Source organism: Sphaeramia orbicularis, chromosome 9 (genome assembly GCF_902148855.1).
Source record: "Sphaeramia orbicularis chromosome 9, fSphaOr1.1, whole genome shotgun sequence".
NCBI lineage: Eukaryota > Metazoa > Chordata > Actinopteri > Kurtiformes > Apogonidae > Sphaeramia > Sphaeramia orbicularis.
Window position 1 is genome coordinate 33660171 of NC_043965.1, and position 16840 is coordinate 33677010.

A 16840-nucleotide genomic window follows, 5' to 3' on the forward strand; every position below is an offset into this window, starting at 1 on the left:
TCTCTCCATTTTTCCACACCACAGTTTCTCGTCTCTCCTCATCCCCACTGAGCCGTTGCATTCCCTGCACACTGTTTATGTAGGCGGGATCGCACAATAAAACAGGAAATGCTTCTTCAGGGAGATGCTGATTGTGGATACATATGGATCTCAGAGGAAACATGAGCAAATAGGTCACAAGCTACCACCACCTGTGAGGCATGTGTGCCACAGGACTCAAGCAGCTTTAAAGAGCCAAACAGAGAGCAGGCCATGGAGGTAATGTGGGTCGAAGGGCTACGACCACTGGCTGGGGACTCCCATTATCATTCAGTCTCCACCTTATTGGATTTCCTCTGAAATGTTTATTTCTTTCATTGCCCCACTGAGAAGCAGCTCTGCTACTTATCTCATCACTATTTATTAAGGGAGCCCCTGAGGAGACGTATGGGGGAGAGTGAGCAAAGGGATTTGAGAGTGAAAAAATAAAAGGTTAGAATAATCTGTAGTTGCAGGATGATTTTCAACATTTTTTTTATTCAAGGAAAGGTTATGATGACATGAAACAGCATTAAAATGAAAATAGAATACTTGATGCTGTGATTGCTTTTGTTCTGCCAGGGTCAGTGTGGCCCAGACTTATTCTGGTCATAATGATGACTATTTATGTTTATTTTATTTATCAATTATTTAGCCTTCTAAGGTGTTTCACATACGGAAACAACTTCCCACGTAAGACATATACTGTACAATACAAGAGAAAGAGGACAGAAGAGTAAAAGTGAATCAGGGAAAGCAAAAGAGGCACATGGGCCATGTCGATAAAACGTACGTATTTGTAGGCTTGAGAATTTGCATCGAGTGTAACTTTAAACTGTCAGCTAAATGCCTGTCGTTCCCTCCGTGGGCTGTTGTCTCTGAACTTCCCCTCTAGTTGTGTAATACTTGGTATTCAGTACATTCAGTCTCGATTATAGCTCCGTAGCTTCACAAGAGACCCATTCAGAGACTGAGGAGAGCCTGGGTGCATTGATATAAAGTGTTCCCTCCTCCTTCATTTTCATAGGGGAGTGTCAGCTTGTCAAAATATGAGGAGAGTTGTATCCATTTATTGTATGGGACTAAGTTTTGCCCTTGACTTCACACTTCACTTTGTGTCCTTAGACTCCAACAAAGTGAGTTTAGCTTTAGTAGGTTATACCTATAGGTATCAATCGAACAAGTCACATTTTATGAAGAGTTTTCAGTCCTTTTTTAGCTTACCGGCCGACAGGCCTCTAAGCTATTGTCATCATGCAGTGTCCGTCGTCGTTGTCTGTCGTCATCCGTTACAAAACTTTCTTCTTCTCCGAAACTGCGGTTCCAATTGACTTCAAACTTGGTATACAGCTTCTTAGGTTTGTGAAATTATTTGGATCCGGATCTGATTCTGGATTTGGTGCGACTTAGAAAAATGTCCTCATTATAAGCGATAGGAAGTGGATTGATGCAATAACTCAGTAAATATAAATCATATCAAGTGTAAATTTCTACAGTCCAGCCCTGATGGGGAGATGACCAAAACAAAATGTCCACATGCTGATCAGGATCTTCTTCTGGATCTGGGAACTTACGGAAAATTTAACATGGGCTCTTATGGGGAAAACATTTCAATCGTCTTCTTCTCTAAAACTACAGTTCTGATTGACTTCAAACTTGGTATACAGCTTCTGTATGATGATGTCAACACAAGGTATTGAAATTATTTCGATCTGGATCTGATTCTGGATTTGGTGCGACTTTGAAAAATTTTCCCATTATAACAGATAGGAAGTGGATTAATACAATAAATCAGTATCAATGATATCAAGTTGGAATTTGAATTTTTTACAGATCTGATTGGAATATGACCAAAACATGGGCTATTTCTGTAATAGAATAAATACACATAACTGGGTGATAATAAATGGCATCTGGATACATTTCCCAAAGGTTTTCATTTAGCCGGTAAGCTACAGGGCCATTGGTCCTATTTTTAGCTTACCAGCTGACAGGCTGTAAGCTATTGTCGTCATGCGGCGTCCGTTGGCAGTGTCGTCGTCTGTCGTCGTCTGTCGTCGTCTGTCGTCCGTTACAAAAATTTCAATCATCTTCTTCTCCAAAACTACAATTCTGATTGACTTCAAACTTGGTATACAGCTTCTTTATGATGATGTCAACAAAAGTTAGTGAAATTATTTGGATCCGGATCTGATTCTGGATTTGGTGCGACTTTGAAAAATGTCCTCATTATAAGCGATAGGAAGTGGATCGATGCAATAACTCAGTAAATATAAATGATATCAAGTGTAAATTTCTACAGTCCAGCCCTGATGGGGAGATGACCAAAACATAATGGCCACATGCTGATCAGGATCTTCTTCTGGATCTGGAACTGACACAAAATTTAACATTGGCTCTTATTGGGAAAAAATTTCTATCGTCTTTATCTCCCAAACTACATTTCTGATTGACTTCAAACTTGGTATACAGCTTCTGTATGATGATGTCAACACAAGGTATTGAAATTTTTTCCATCTGGATCTGATTCTGGATTTGGTGCCACTTTGAAAATTTTCCCATTATAACAGATAGGAAGTTGATTGATACAATACAATAACACAATACAATACAATGGCCGGTAAGCTACAGGGCCATTGGTCCTATTTTTATTTTCTTTTCAGTCCTATTTTTAAGCCATTTAAGATATAAGTTGAAGGGCACTTGAGAGCACAACATGAGGCCACATAGTTATGTAATTCAATCAAACGCTCAATGTTTCACTGGTAGAAAAACAAGGATTCTCTCCTTGTGCTGGATCTGCTCCAAAATGTAATATGTTCATCTGTTCATCCTTGGCCACTGCCCCGCTGATCCTGTAGAGACACAGACAAACACAATTACAAAGAAAAAAAAATATTTGTAAAGAGAGCCTTTTTGACAGTGGTAATTTCTTTGCAAATTAAATTATATATCCCCTCCTGGAATTCACTTCTTGAATCTAGTAGCCAGTCACCAGTGTTGGATAACTGCAAACTGCTGCGGGTGATTTCTTTTGTATCTGCTTACAAGGCCAAATTGACCATTAAGTCAATAAAAGACACTTGAAGCGTACTCCAACAATGACTCTATGATGCCCGGATGTGGCCTGTGTGGTAAGTGACTGGATTCCCTCTGAGATGCAACTGTGTTTTAAACATTCTGAAGCTTCAATGGAAACCACTGATAGACATCCTGGTCAGTGAAGTGTAAAGAAACCAGATACAAAACCCAGCATCTGCCACAGGGACTGAGGACAACTGTGCATGAGGTTTTTGTGTCACAGTCGTATGCTCACTGTTCTTTTTACAGCTCCTTTTAACTTGTTCTTGGATAGTGGACTTTTCATGCTGTTGGAGAAAATCAGAAAGAAAAATAAGCATTAGTTTGACACTGATTATTATTATTATTATTATTATTTTCCAGGTTTTGCAATATGATAAGACAAAGTGCTGTTGCAACTTCTCTGTCTGTCTCATCTAAAGCTGAAGGTGAAGTGATTTCCCACTGCTTCAATATGTTTACCACATTTATCTTCCTTTAAGTTAAAGGAGGAGAAATATGAATATAAATACTGCCATTTAGCCATCTTGACTGTGAACACTGTATTTTAAGGTTGCAAAAATATTTCATGGCTGCTTTGTAGTTAGAGCCATTAATCCTAATGTAGTGGAAAACAATCTGAATTCACACCGTTGGCCAGTTTTTCAAAGAGTGGAAAATACTTTAAGTGCAGATGAAAAAAGCAGCAATTTATTGGATTTTCTTTTTTGTTTGTTTGTTTGTTTGTTTGCACGGCACAGTAAAAGCCCATGTTTATTCACATAGCTCTGATTATGTATGTGAGCAATTGTTGTTATTCTCAGGTTTAACAGTAAATGCACACAACTTGAGGAACTGCAAGCTATGATTGTTAAAGGTCAATCAGCCTGATGGAATTGCTAACTAAGTCAGTCATATGTTAAACATATGAATATCTGAGGAAAAAGAAAATAGTTAGGATCATTCCATCTGCAGTGATTACTGTTTCAGCTACAACATGTTCTTTAAAGGTGCTGCATGTAAGAATTATGTTCCAAGTAATCATAAAATGGCCCTGACTGTCACCAGACATTAAGGAATCCTGTTCATTTCAAATTCTGATATCACTGGCAGTAGTAGTCCAGCCAGAATATTTGCATTTGAAAAGCTAATGCCGCATTTCCACTACGTGGAACCAGGTCGACTCGACTTGGCTCGGCTCGACTTGGTATTCCTGGAGACCATTTCCATTACAAGATACTACCCACTTTACAGTACCTGGTCGTCATAGTGATGCAGCGCATTATTTCTGTGTCGTCTGTTCAGAGAGTTGCTGATAAACTTGCTCGTTTCGTGTTGTCTCATCTGAATTTTTATGTTGGCCACCAAAGAATGAATCTCCTTGACCGACCATGGTGTAGTTTTGGGCTGTTATCATGTGGATTAATGTACCGCTATATTTACTGTCAACTTCCGCATCTGTTTTTTGTAAAACGGTGGGTCACAGAGAAAACTGTCGGACCAATCAGTGGTCTGCAGTGTTTTACGTCACGGTCTAGTATCGCTTGGAACCTCAGCGAAGGTGATACCAAAACACTAGTACCAGGTACCAGATTCCAGGTCCTTTTTCGTAATGGAAACGCAAAAAGGCCGAGCCGAGTCGAGTTGAGTCGAGTCGAGCCGGTACCATGCAGTGGAAACACGGCATAAGTGTTGGCCCTTAAATAATGTATGTGTTGTCATTGTGTGTTTTGGTCTGATGCTCCACCCATCACCTATCTGCCAATCACTAAGTCAGTAGCGTTTCAGTATCCAGGTTGCCAGTTCCCATTGAGCTGCAGCTGGAACATTTCAAATCATAAAAGTCTGATGTTACAAAACCTAAAAGGCCTCTTATGATTCCCAAATATGTTGTGACAAAATGAGAAACAAAACAAGGATATGTATAGGAGATGCTTTTGAAACATGGAGACGACTGAAAGTGGAGAAGAATTTGAAGACTGACACCGGCTCTTGCGTGGTCTCCCGGCTCTGGTGAGACTGCGGGTCTTCTCCCGGACCGAGCCACGATGTCTTCTCCCAAGCCGAATCGCGGTGTTTTCTCCCGGCCTGGGCCAGAGTGAAGAGACTGCAGTCCGGCCCCAGGAGAAAACATTGCGGCCCAGTCCCAGGAGAAGAGACTGGCCCCGGTATAAGTGTAGGACTCGTCGTTTGCCATGGTAGCTCCTTGCATTAGACGCCCATGCTGGATCTAACAACCTCTTGTCTGGGGGGAGGTGGAGGGGTAGGAGATACCATGGCCTACAGCAGGGGTTTCAAACTCATGTCCTTGAGGGCCGGTATCCTGCATGTTTTAGATATTTCCTTCTTTCCACCACACCTGGAAGCCATTACATCATTATCAGGCTTCTGCATAGTATGATGATGAGCTGATCATTAATTGAACCAGGTATGGCTGGAAGAGGGAAATATCTAGAACATGCAGGACACCGGCCCTTGAGGACCGGAGTTCGACACCTGTGCTCTACAGTAATTTGAATGTGATTGCAGTACCAGTAATGGCCACAATCCTACATACGACTCCTTTAACTCTAATGCAGTGAGTAACTTCTCATTTCTTAAACAACCTTCATTTTGATAGAGCAGAAAGAGTGGAAATTTTCAGTGGAAAAAATATAAAATTGTATTTCTTGGCGCTATGTTCACAGTTCAAATTTGAAGAAAACACTGAGCTGATTGTCTAATGGGGTCAACAAAGAATTCATTTAATTCTGAAAATAAGTTCTTCTAATGTATGTGATAACGTTTTTGTGCAACTTTGATCATTCTTTTATTGAAACCCTTTTAGTCTTTTATTTTCAACAGGTTGTCTGTGGAGAAGAACTGTCTATTGTGAAAGAGTGTTCTAAGATTTCTGGCATTCTGTAGAGGAATCTGAGCACAATCTGGTGGAAAAAAGCAACCAAGAAAGCAAAACTAATCATCAGCAAACCAGACCAAGTTTGTACTTCTGCCTTCTGGTCGACATTATAATGAGCCCAGACACAAAACTAATCAAAGAAGTCTTTTAGTCCTTTTTTTCCTTTTTTTTTTCCTCTTAGTCCTTCTGATATAAAGCTCTTGAACACAGACTCCACCCATTTTAGATGTAATTGGCTACTGGATTTTATTATTGATTTTTATGATTGAGCCCATATGTCTCTTAATATTTCCTTTACTGATCATTATTCTATGCATATGAAGCTGCAAATGAATATTAGTTGGGTTACTATTGCTGTGTTTCCACTACCTGGAACCGACTTGGCTCGGCTCGGCTCGACTCGGTATTCGTGGAGATCATTTCCATTACAGGATACTACCCACTTTACAGTACCTGGTCATCATAGTGATGCGGCACGTTATTTCCGTGTGTCTGCTCAGAGAGTTGCTGAAAACTCACTCATTGCATGTTGTCTCATCTGAATTTTTACGTCGGCCACCAAAGACTGAATCTCCTCGACCGACCATGGTGTAGTTTTGGGCTGTTATCATGTGGATTAATGTACCGCTATATTTACTGTCCACTTCTGCATCTGTTTTTTGACCAGTCAGTGGTCTGCAGTGTTATACGTCACGGTTTAGTATCGCTTGGAACCTCGGCGGAGGTGATACCAAAAAACTAGTACCGGGTACCAGATTCCAGGTCCTTTTTCGTAATGAAAACGCAAAAAGGCCGAGTCGAGTCGAGCCAGTACCACGCAGTGGAAACAGTGCATATTTATTAAATATTATTTGGGATAATTAAAGTTGACTAAACTGAACTGATTTGAATAGGTCATCTGGTCCGATGAGTCCTGGAGAGGCGGATGAGTGATTACCCATCATGCCTAGGGCCTACAGTATAAGCCTGTGGGGGCAGTGATATGATCTGGGGTTGATTCAGTTGGTCAGATCAGCTGAATATACTGACTGACCAGGTTGGGTTATTAATGGATTTTTTTCTTCCGTGGTGGCGCCGACATGTTCCAAGATGAAAATGCCTGGATTCATTAGGATCAGATTGTGGAAGAGTGGTTCAGGGACCACGAGAAATCATTTTCACACATGGATTGACCACTACCCCATTGAGAATCTTTAGGATGTGCTGGAGAAGACTCTACACAACAGACTGACTCTCACATTATCAATACAAGACCTTGGTGAAAAATTACTCGAACTCTGGAAATAGATGCTGTGACATTTATTCAGACAGTGCATAAGCATTCCAACACTATGGTGAATGCATCCTGTTATGAAACATTGTGTCTGTGCTTTTTTTTTTTGGCCAGGCAGTGTATGTTATGTTTACTTATATCTGCATAAAATGAAATGACATGACATTGTGGCAGAGTCTATAAATTTCTAAAAGCCGTCATCATTCCTATACATGTCTAACATATAAAGGGCAGGTGCAGAACACTCTTACAGAAATATGGTTACATTCACTCATGCTAAGGATACATACACACACGCACACCACACACACACGGAATGACCCTCAGGTGTAATGTATATCTCCATTCTTATAGAGTGGGATAGCACACCATCTGTAATATTCCCATCTTCATTTTGAATACGACCCCCTTCTATAGCATGATAAGACATCTCATCAAAGAAAGAGGCTTGACTGGAGAGGGCAGATATATTCAGAGGCATACAGACAGCCAATAGCATAGTGCATGTTAAAGTGTGGCAACAAATTCAAGATGAAAGTCCTATCTCTGCCTCATCTGCCAACCTGGTATGGATTGGATAGGGAAAGTGATTGGACCTTCTGAAATAATTTAGTCTATCTTCAATCTCGGACTTTAGCTGCCAGCCTGAGACAAAATCCTACAGGCCTTTGACCATGACATGTTAGAGAACATTAGTCTGAATCTATTTTATGTCAACACACTCATATCACTATCTTTGTAATGGATTTGCTTTACAGCCTGGGTTACCTTTAAGGAGATTTCCATTTACAGTTTGATTTTTCCCGTGGATATTTGCCTCTTTTGTTGTCCACCGAGCCAAGGACACTGATGCCGCAGTCAGAGAAACTCTTTCACGGCGCCCTTTTCAGACTGTAGGAGAGTCAATCTATTACTGTGGGAGGTAAAGGAGAAAGAGGAGTGACACAGTGGGACAGTCACATGGCTCTTTTAACTACATTTTGCAGTTAACAGCTCATTCAGCATTGACATCAAATCTTAACACGTACAAGGTTTTTTTATACATATAATTGTACTGTTTATCCATTTGGAAAGAAATGAATATCCATCAAAAGACACAGAAATGTTATTTTCCATGTGTTTGTTGTCGTACATGTAACTACCGAGGATGCACACACTACACATTATACTACCAGGTGCTGTATTTTGATCATTTGATTCACTGGTAGAACACGTGAAATTACTCACATGTTTAGAACAGATTTCCCCCAGAGGAAACAAAACAGTGTCATCAAAAACAAGGTAACAGCTGGGACATCTTTTGAAGATAAGACAGAGCGGTGAACCATCTGGATTATGCATTGGTACAAAAAAAGCGTTTTTGGCTGCAGCTGCTACACCATGCAATGACTTAAGGAAATGAGGTTCATCCTATGAACAGAGGAGAATGATTCTACCGTATCAGTCCATAAACCTGCCTTTTTTTTCTGTCTTCTCTGCAGAGTGAAGTTAAAAGATGGGGTGACGTTTCTGGGTGCTCGACCCAGCAACCCCACTCAGTGGATAGTCAGCCAGGATGTGAGGAGTGAAGGCCACCGAGTGGTGACTCTGCACTGCCGCAGGAAGGAGTCCAGCTACGATCAAAGGTCAGCAGATAAGTGGCTTTATTTTCAAAGAGGATGTTAACATCTTCAAAGGTTCACCCACTATGTGTCCTGGCACAATACAAGACCACAAACATAATACCATCTAATTAGCTGTGTTAAGTTAATGATTTTGTCATACTTTTTATTCATTTACAGTTTGATTAAATTGTGATTATATAGATCACAGGCTGACAAGCATGCACCACACACCAAAATTGACCTTCTGCATTTAACCCCTTAAATAACCACTGCTACTTTTGTGACTGTTCTCAAATGAATTTTTCTCTCTTTTCCATCTTTTTAAAGTGATTTATCACCATTTATTACCTCTGCCAAGGAGGTTATGTTTCTGGTTTGTCTGTCAGTCTGTCTGTCTGTGTGCAAAATAACTCAAAAAGTTATGGACGGACTTGGATGAAAATTTCAGGAAATGTTGATACGGGCACAAGGAACCAACTACTCAATTTTGGTGGTGATTGGGGGTGGGGGGCCCACTGATCTGCCTTGGCGGAGGTCTGCGCTCTACAAGTGCTTTTCTAGAAAAGAGAGCGCAGACCTCCAATCACACCATTCTCCTGCCCCCCCCACCTTACTTTTTTTTTTTTCTGGATCTGCCACTATTATCAAAGATATTATCAATATTTTTGTGTTTTTTTCGTAATATACATAATATGTCAAACAAAATACATTACACACTTTTCTCTGTATCCATACATTGATGTGGAGAATACAATTCAGTGAGTGGATCAGTCCTCACACGATAAATTTGTTTTTCTCGGTGCAAAATGTCCAAGGTAAAAATCTGATATCCTCAAAGATATTCTCAAAAGTCTATTGAAAAGCTTCCTTTTCAAATATAAATAATATATCAAAGGAAATACATTACAGAAATAAAGTGACATGAAGCTATGTGAATAAATCCTCATTCTAACGGAGACCTCTGACATCCTTGTAAATATCAGCCCTGGAACGCGGCACGTAACAAGCACAGACTTTTAACCAATTAGCCCAGAAATGGGATGATGCATTTGCGTTGCAGTGAACGAATTAACGAGCAAGCACTGAAATGAGCAGCTGGGAAGTAAATGGGGGGCTAAGTGCCTTGCTCAAGGGCACATCAGCCAATAACTTTTCTGCCAGTCTGGGAAATTGAACCAGCGACCCAAACCAGCGACCCCTGGATCCCAAGACTACTCTCCAGCTGACTCTCCAGCCTTGCAGGCCACGGCTGCCCCCACATGCCCATTTATAGGGATGGGAATCGTTAAGAATTTAACGATTCCAATTCCACTATCGATATTGCTTATCGATCTGATTCTCTTATCAGTTCTCATTGGGTGAGGGAATAAAAGAGTACAAACAGGTGTGTTTGCATAAACTGTCTTTTAAATTTCAATCTCTGCACAGAAAATATAACATATACAGTATGTACAAATAATAAGAACAGATGACGCCGGGCCGGTTCGGGGGGGTGGCGTACAGTGAAAGTGAAACTAAAGACGCTTTACTAATTCCTCTATTGCCGCATTTCTACTACGTGGAACCAGTTCGACTCGGCTCAGCTTGTCTCCCGTTGTTGTGCACCTCATTTCCTTTCCCTTCTTACCTTTGGAAACTTGTATTTGAGGAGTTACAACGTTTGTTGCCCGCACCGGAACTGGCCCAGCGTTCACTCTGCCGCTACATTCACAAGCACTGCTAAGTAGCGTATCAAATACGTGACATTCCTGTAAAAGATTCACATGCTGTAGGCAAATGTTTGAGGATATTGGAGGAATTCCACCCTTTTGAAGACATGGGAGCTTTGCAAGTGTTACAAGTAAGTAGACCTGGTGTCGTCTTTTTAGACCGTTTCTGCCTCAACACCATGTTGGCCACGTTCTGACCAAAACAATGCAGCGTACGTGTGACGTCATCGCACATGCGCAATGAAGGCAGAATCGATGAGCAGAATCGTTAAGCAAGCTGGCAAACGATTCCAAGGAATTGAGCTACTGAGAACCGGTTCTCAAAAAGAACCGGTTCTCGATTCCCATCCCTACCCATTTATTTTGTTTTGAGCGGGGAAACTCACATATTTGCAGTTAATAATCAAAAAGACTCATTTGGCCATCCACTTTAAGACACAGACATTGAAAAAAATATAAATTGTATTGGTAAAAGTTATTATGATGTACACATAGATCCAACAACACTCTTAAAGGTGGGGTAATAGATGTTTTCCTGGAGCATTTTTTACTATATTGCTTAAAATCCCCTTCACACCCCGAGTGCAACCAATTAATTAAATGCTCTTATACAAAAAAAAAAAAAAATGTAGTCACCTGTGGAACAGACAGGACTGAAATAACACCATTCAATCATTTAACCAGCCCATTGAAATGATTGAATGGTGATATGTCTATCAAACTCAACTGCCATTTGTCCCTCCCCCCTCTCCCCTCTTCGAGTACAAGAAGAAGAAAGGGGTTTGGACTTTTGAATTGTGTATTTTCAAAATGTAGCTTGCTCGAACCGTTTGTCCAGGATCTCCTACCCTACCTTTAACATACAGGCCATGAGGTTCCTTCTGCTGTGGGTACTAGTACAATATCCCCACATGTTTCCCCATCTGTCCTCACACTCCCTCTCCTCTTCCGTTTTATTTGCATACTTATTTTCTCCACTGCCTCCAAGTTGTTTGCTCATGTCCTGTCTGTATTCACGCCCTTAAACTAATCTGGCAGATATGGCTGTGATTGCCAGCAATGGGGAAAAGGTTGCTGTGTTAATTAAGTACTGATTGAAGGCCTTTGTGTGTTTTAATGGTTTTTCCTTCCCGGATCAGAAAGTACTTTTAATAAATCTAACTTTCTAGTGACAGGTGTAATTTTACGGATTAAAGGCAGGGATTGGGGATTGAGAGAGCTCTGCGTATTTGGTCTTTAGATTTCGTTCCACTTCCACTAAACCACTCCCCTAGAAAACAGGATGCTTGACAACATAACTACAACTTTATAATCAAAGTTGCGCTTGGCTTATTTAAGTGTTGAGTAATCTATGCGTAATTTGAAGTTGTCAGCCCAGGGATTTGTGCACTGCTATAACTGTATAACTATAGTTTGAGTTAATGCTGAAGCACATAAAACAAAGATTACTGTGCATACCATTAAATGCTTATTGGTGTATCAGTAGAGACTAATAAAATGTATTTAGTAGACATAGCTTACATTAATTTGGTTCTCTAACAGCGCTGTTGCAGTACATTTAGTGAGGCTTAGCCATTCTGTGCTCCATTATGATGGTTATACTCAGATCTCAGTGGCGTGTCGTATGTGGGTTTAATAATTTCAGTTTTCCAGACTGTACTGTACCAACTTTATTTGACTTTATGAGCAGTGAGTTTCAAACACAAGGAGCCCTAGGAACACCGTCGCCCCCGCAGCAAAACTTCAGACCTTCGATTCCATTCACTCATGAAATAAGTTTTGACAACTTCATCTTATAATAGAAAGCTTTGGCTGCCTGTAAATGTACAGCAGAAAGAAAATAATGCGACATTTCAAGTTTTTGCTTCCTTTTGAACTGACAATGGACCAGATTTTTTGTAGCTACTGTTTTTTGATTAAAACTAACTTAAGCTCAAAGATACACGGTTTTAGCACAGTAGTTATGTGTTTTAAAGTAATTAGAACAATGGATACTGGAAGCCCAGTTTATGTTCTTGGGCACCTGTTTTCTTAATTCTGAGAGAGATGATATTTATTATTAGGTCAGAGGTTCCAAACATGCGGCCCGGGGGCCAAATCTGGTCTGCCAAAGGGTCCAGTCTGGTCTGTGGATGAATTTGAGACATGCAAAAATTACAGTGAAGATATTAATCATTTTAGTTCAGGTTCCACTACAGACCAGTTTAATCTCAAGTGGGTCGATCAGTAAAAATACTATCATAATAACCTCTAAATACTCACAACTCCAAATTTTTCTCTTATAAATGTAAATATTTTCATGTCATTTTACTGTATTTCACACTAAAACACACTATCATTTCACAAAAATGGGAATAAACCTGAACAAATATGAACATTTTGAAATGTCTGAAGTGCAAGTTTACCAATAATCTGCCTGTTATTAAATGTTTTATGTATGAATGAATGAATTTTTATTATTGTGTCCTGCATAAGAATATGCCCAGCCCTTACATGGGCTTATAAGACACCAAAAATACAAACCAAAGACCAAATACCAGACAATAGGCACAACAGATATTAACAAGACAATATACTGACCTATTTAAACAAACGCATCTGCCGCTTTTTCCAGGCTTACAAACAAATAATGCTAATTTATATACATTTGAACGAACAACCATTTCATCTTGTCATCATCAGTGCTCCAAAACATATCAGGATTTCTAATAAACATGTCATCAAACAATTGTATTTGTTGATCCACTATGATCTGTAAGTTGTAATTCACATGTGTAAATGATAAACTGAGACATAATATTGTTTAAAACTGCATTTAGTTTTCTTAGAAATTTCAGTTTGTTCATGTTATTCACATTGTTTTAAAGAATAGTTGGTAGATGTATAGATTTCATTGCATAATTTACTTTTTTCACTCTAAAATGTAGAGGAAATTTTGGAGTGACATTATTTATATATATTATTATGTTATTATTTCACTTCAGATCAAATTTGGCTTAATGTGGCCCCTGAACTGAAATGACTTTGACACCTGTACTAGGTGATTTCATCTAGAATTAAAGTAAGAATAATTCCCCAATACCAATCTGAGGATGGTTAAGTTGGTCTGAGTGAATTCTTGGCCTTTTAGAAATAGCATTCCCACAGATGTAATCCAGTATGCTGTGATTGTGCGTGGCTGCAGATGGAGCTACAGCATCTTTAAGAACATAAAAAAGAGCTTTCAGCAAACTGCACAATACTTGGCAGCTGGCTCCTCCTTCCCTCTGGAGTCGTCTCCCTTTTATGCAGGTATTATTCTCAGTGCTCTGTTTCGAGACCTCACCTTCACTCCCCACACACGCCTGTGCTCTCTACTGTAGTAAATCATGTTTTATTGATTTACTAAGTGAAGGCGCTAGAGACAAGAGTGAGGCATATTTAGTCTAATCCCTGCTGTTTGGGCCACGTACGATGGACTGCTCCTTAATCCCCACAGCTGTCAAAGTCACTTCAGAGGGAAGACCAAAGACGCCCCATGATGGCTGTACAATACACAATGCTCCAATTTTTCTTTCATCTTGTCCTCCTCTATCCCAGTCACTTCAATGAAGCTCTTTTAGAAATGGATTAGACATAGCTATCTCATATGTTGAGCTGTCGTTCAGTCTGCTTTCTTGTCTCTGCTCCTCTCTTCAGAATAGGTGTGTCAAAGCTTTAGGTCAAACAACTTTCTTCTTCTTTTTTTTTTTTTTTTTTTTTTTTACAAACATGATAATTAAATTAAACTGTCCACTTTGTTCTGTTAAAAATATGTCCAACACTTACTAAATAGTGATTCTTAGAAAAAACAATGGATGCTGCCTCCTGTTGCTCACTCAAATTTAGTTCATTCCTTCTTAAATTTCAACAACTTTTGCTTTTGAAAATTTCTTTTGCAATATTTGAAGCTTTGTAAATAACTTGAAACAACATTTTAAGTGTTTATCATCTGCACAATAAGTTACACAAAGCCTTGGAAATAATTAATAATTGCTTGTGTTGTACAGTATATAAATTTAATATGACAACCCTTCACCATGACCACATGATATTCTGTTCTTTTTCTTCTTAGTAACTGACTGTTTTTCAGCTTCAGATGGTTTTAATTTAAATGTGTGTTCTTGAACAAATTGCATTTTTGTGGTTTTTAGTTCAACCCATAAAGACCCAAACATCCACCACTGACCAAACCAACTGCTGATCTAAACTGTTGATCCATTAATCCTATGCAAAAAGCAGTTTTTCATCTTTTCATGGTCATCAGATATGACTCATTGGATGTTCAGAGGCTCCGTAGTGAACATGGAACACCGTCATCTTCTACAACATTGATTCACCAGTAAAACCCACGGAGTTGGATCAGCAACAGTGGATGGAGACACTTGGTTCATGTCCAGTTAATGATATATTTACTGAAAGTCATCTTTTCTTCAGTTTTTTTGTTTGATATAACAACCTTTGACTTTACCTCTGATCGTTTATGAACATCTTCATTATCAGTCAATTAACATAGGAGACAGATGATTTTCAGTGGAAAAACATGCAAATTTCAGAGGATAATATTATAATAATGGTGATAAATTTTTTAAGAAAGGTAATAGAGAAAAAAATCATTGGAGAACTGCCATAAAAAAATTCACTGGATCCTTATGGTTCAATACATCTATTCCTTGATTACATTGCTTTAAAGGAGTATATGTAGTACTTATATTGTAAACTATGACAGCAGGGGGAAGTTGTGTACCAGAACACACTTACAGCTACCAAAACCACAATGTATCAGAACTATTTATCCACAGACTCACTCAATAAGTCTAAAGGTCATTATTTACAGACATCTGGATTATGATATGAAGTTTGTTCCTCAAACTAGAACTCCACGCATATTGTTTTGACAGTCGGTTTAAAATAAAACGTGTCTTATAATCTTCACATGCTGCTGACAGTTTACATAGTGCTTTGTTAGTGTAGCTCAGAAAATAGCAACAGTATAAACCACAAATCAAATTTTTTTCTCTCTACGTTTGTGTTGCCAGTAGCTGCACTAAAGATATGTATAGAATTGTCCAAACAAGATCAGAACTGTCACAGTTTAGCCAGGATTATAGATCAATAAACAGCCAACTTAGCATAGATAATAGCATCATAAAATTCATACCTTCATAATCAAACTCACCAGTGTAGAAGAAATGCTGCCATTCTAGGGTTAAACTCTGTTCTTTTCATTTAGAGCTGTGTTCTGTGCTGAAAATAACAACAGTGCTTCCAGCTTTCATCACTTTATCACTTTCTTTGACTGTAAAAGTTGTTTCTTAGTGGTTCTCATTAGTGGTGGGTGGATCGATCTAAATATCGATAGTATTGACACCAAGTCGGTATTGGTATCAGATACTAGCATGGTGAGATTGATACTTTAATTTCAGTTTTTCTGTTGTACGCATTGCTACTATTTTGTCAAAGTAGTGACAGCCAGGTTGCTGGACTCACTACTACCGTCTTATTGCAGAGCAGGCACACTTTGCTTCTTTGCTGCAAACCAAACAAGCTCACCAGCACATGCACAATGCATGCACAGACTGACACACGGAGCAGAAGAATGGCATGGAAGAGCAGCACCACGTGGTTATATTTTCAGGCTGAAAATGAGACAACAGCTAGCTGAATAATTTGCAAAAAGGCTATAAGGTACAATAATTTTGATTTAATTTTTGTATCGCAGTTTCTGAACACTACCTGAAAAAAATTATTTGTCTTAATTTGTTTTCCGGTGATCATTTGTACACTTTGTTAATTTAAGAAAAAAATTCCAGACATGACAATGTATGGAGAAAAATTGTTTAGTTCTATTGTCTCTGAAAAAAAAATTATTTGATAATAAAGTATTTTCTATTTACTTATAACTTTGCTCTAATTCTGTCCTGGGTTTAAACTATTTAATAATAGAAAAAGGAAACATCACAAGACACTTGAAGGTCATAAAAATTAATTGAGATTCAGTAATTCGATTATGCATCCACCTTAATTATTGAAACGTATTGGTATTTGTATCGATATCAGCGATACTGGCCCTGTATTTACTTGGTATCGCATCAATACCAAAATATGCACACACCACTAGTTCTCATTCCATCTGGTCACTTTCTGATGCTTTGGGCAGAGGCCCCATGGTGTTGGTGCCTCACTACTCCCTCTAGTGGTCCCATCTCTGGGATGTTTGTTGTAAAAAAATTCAGTTCATAATGCTACAATCAAATAT

General features: G+C 39.1%; 1 protein-coding gene across 2 annotated transcripts in view; it reads left to right on the plus strand.

Moving 5' to 3' along the window:
• The window catches only part of si:dkeyp-14d3.1 (transmembrane protein 132C), a 160844-nt gene that overhangs the window by 68352 nt on the left and 75652 nt on the right, over nt 1–16840 (plus strand). For both annotated transcript variants that reach the window (XM_030144182.1, XM_030144184.1), the window contains exon 3: nt 8732–8875. In XM_030144182.1, the coding sequence (XP_030000042.1) occupies nt 8732–8875 (144 nt within the window). The remainder of the gene's footprint in view (nt 1–8731; nt 8876–16840) is intronic.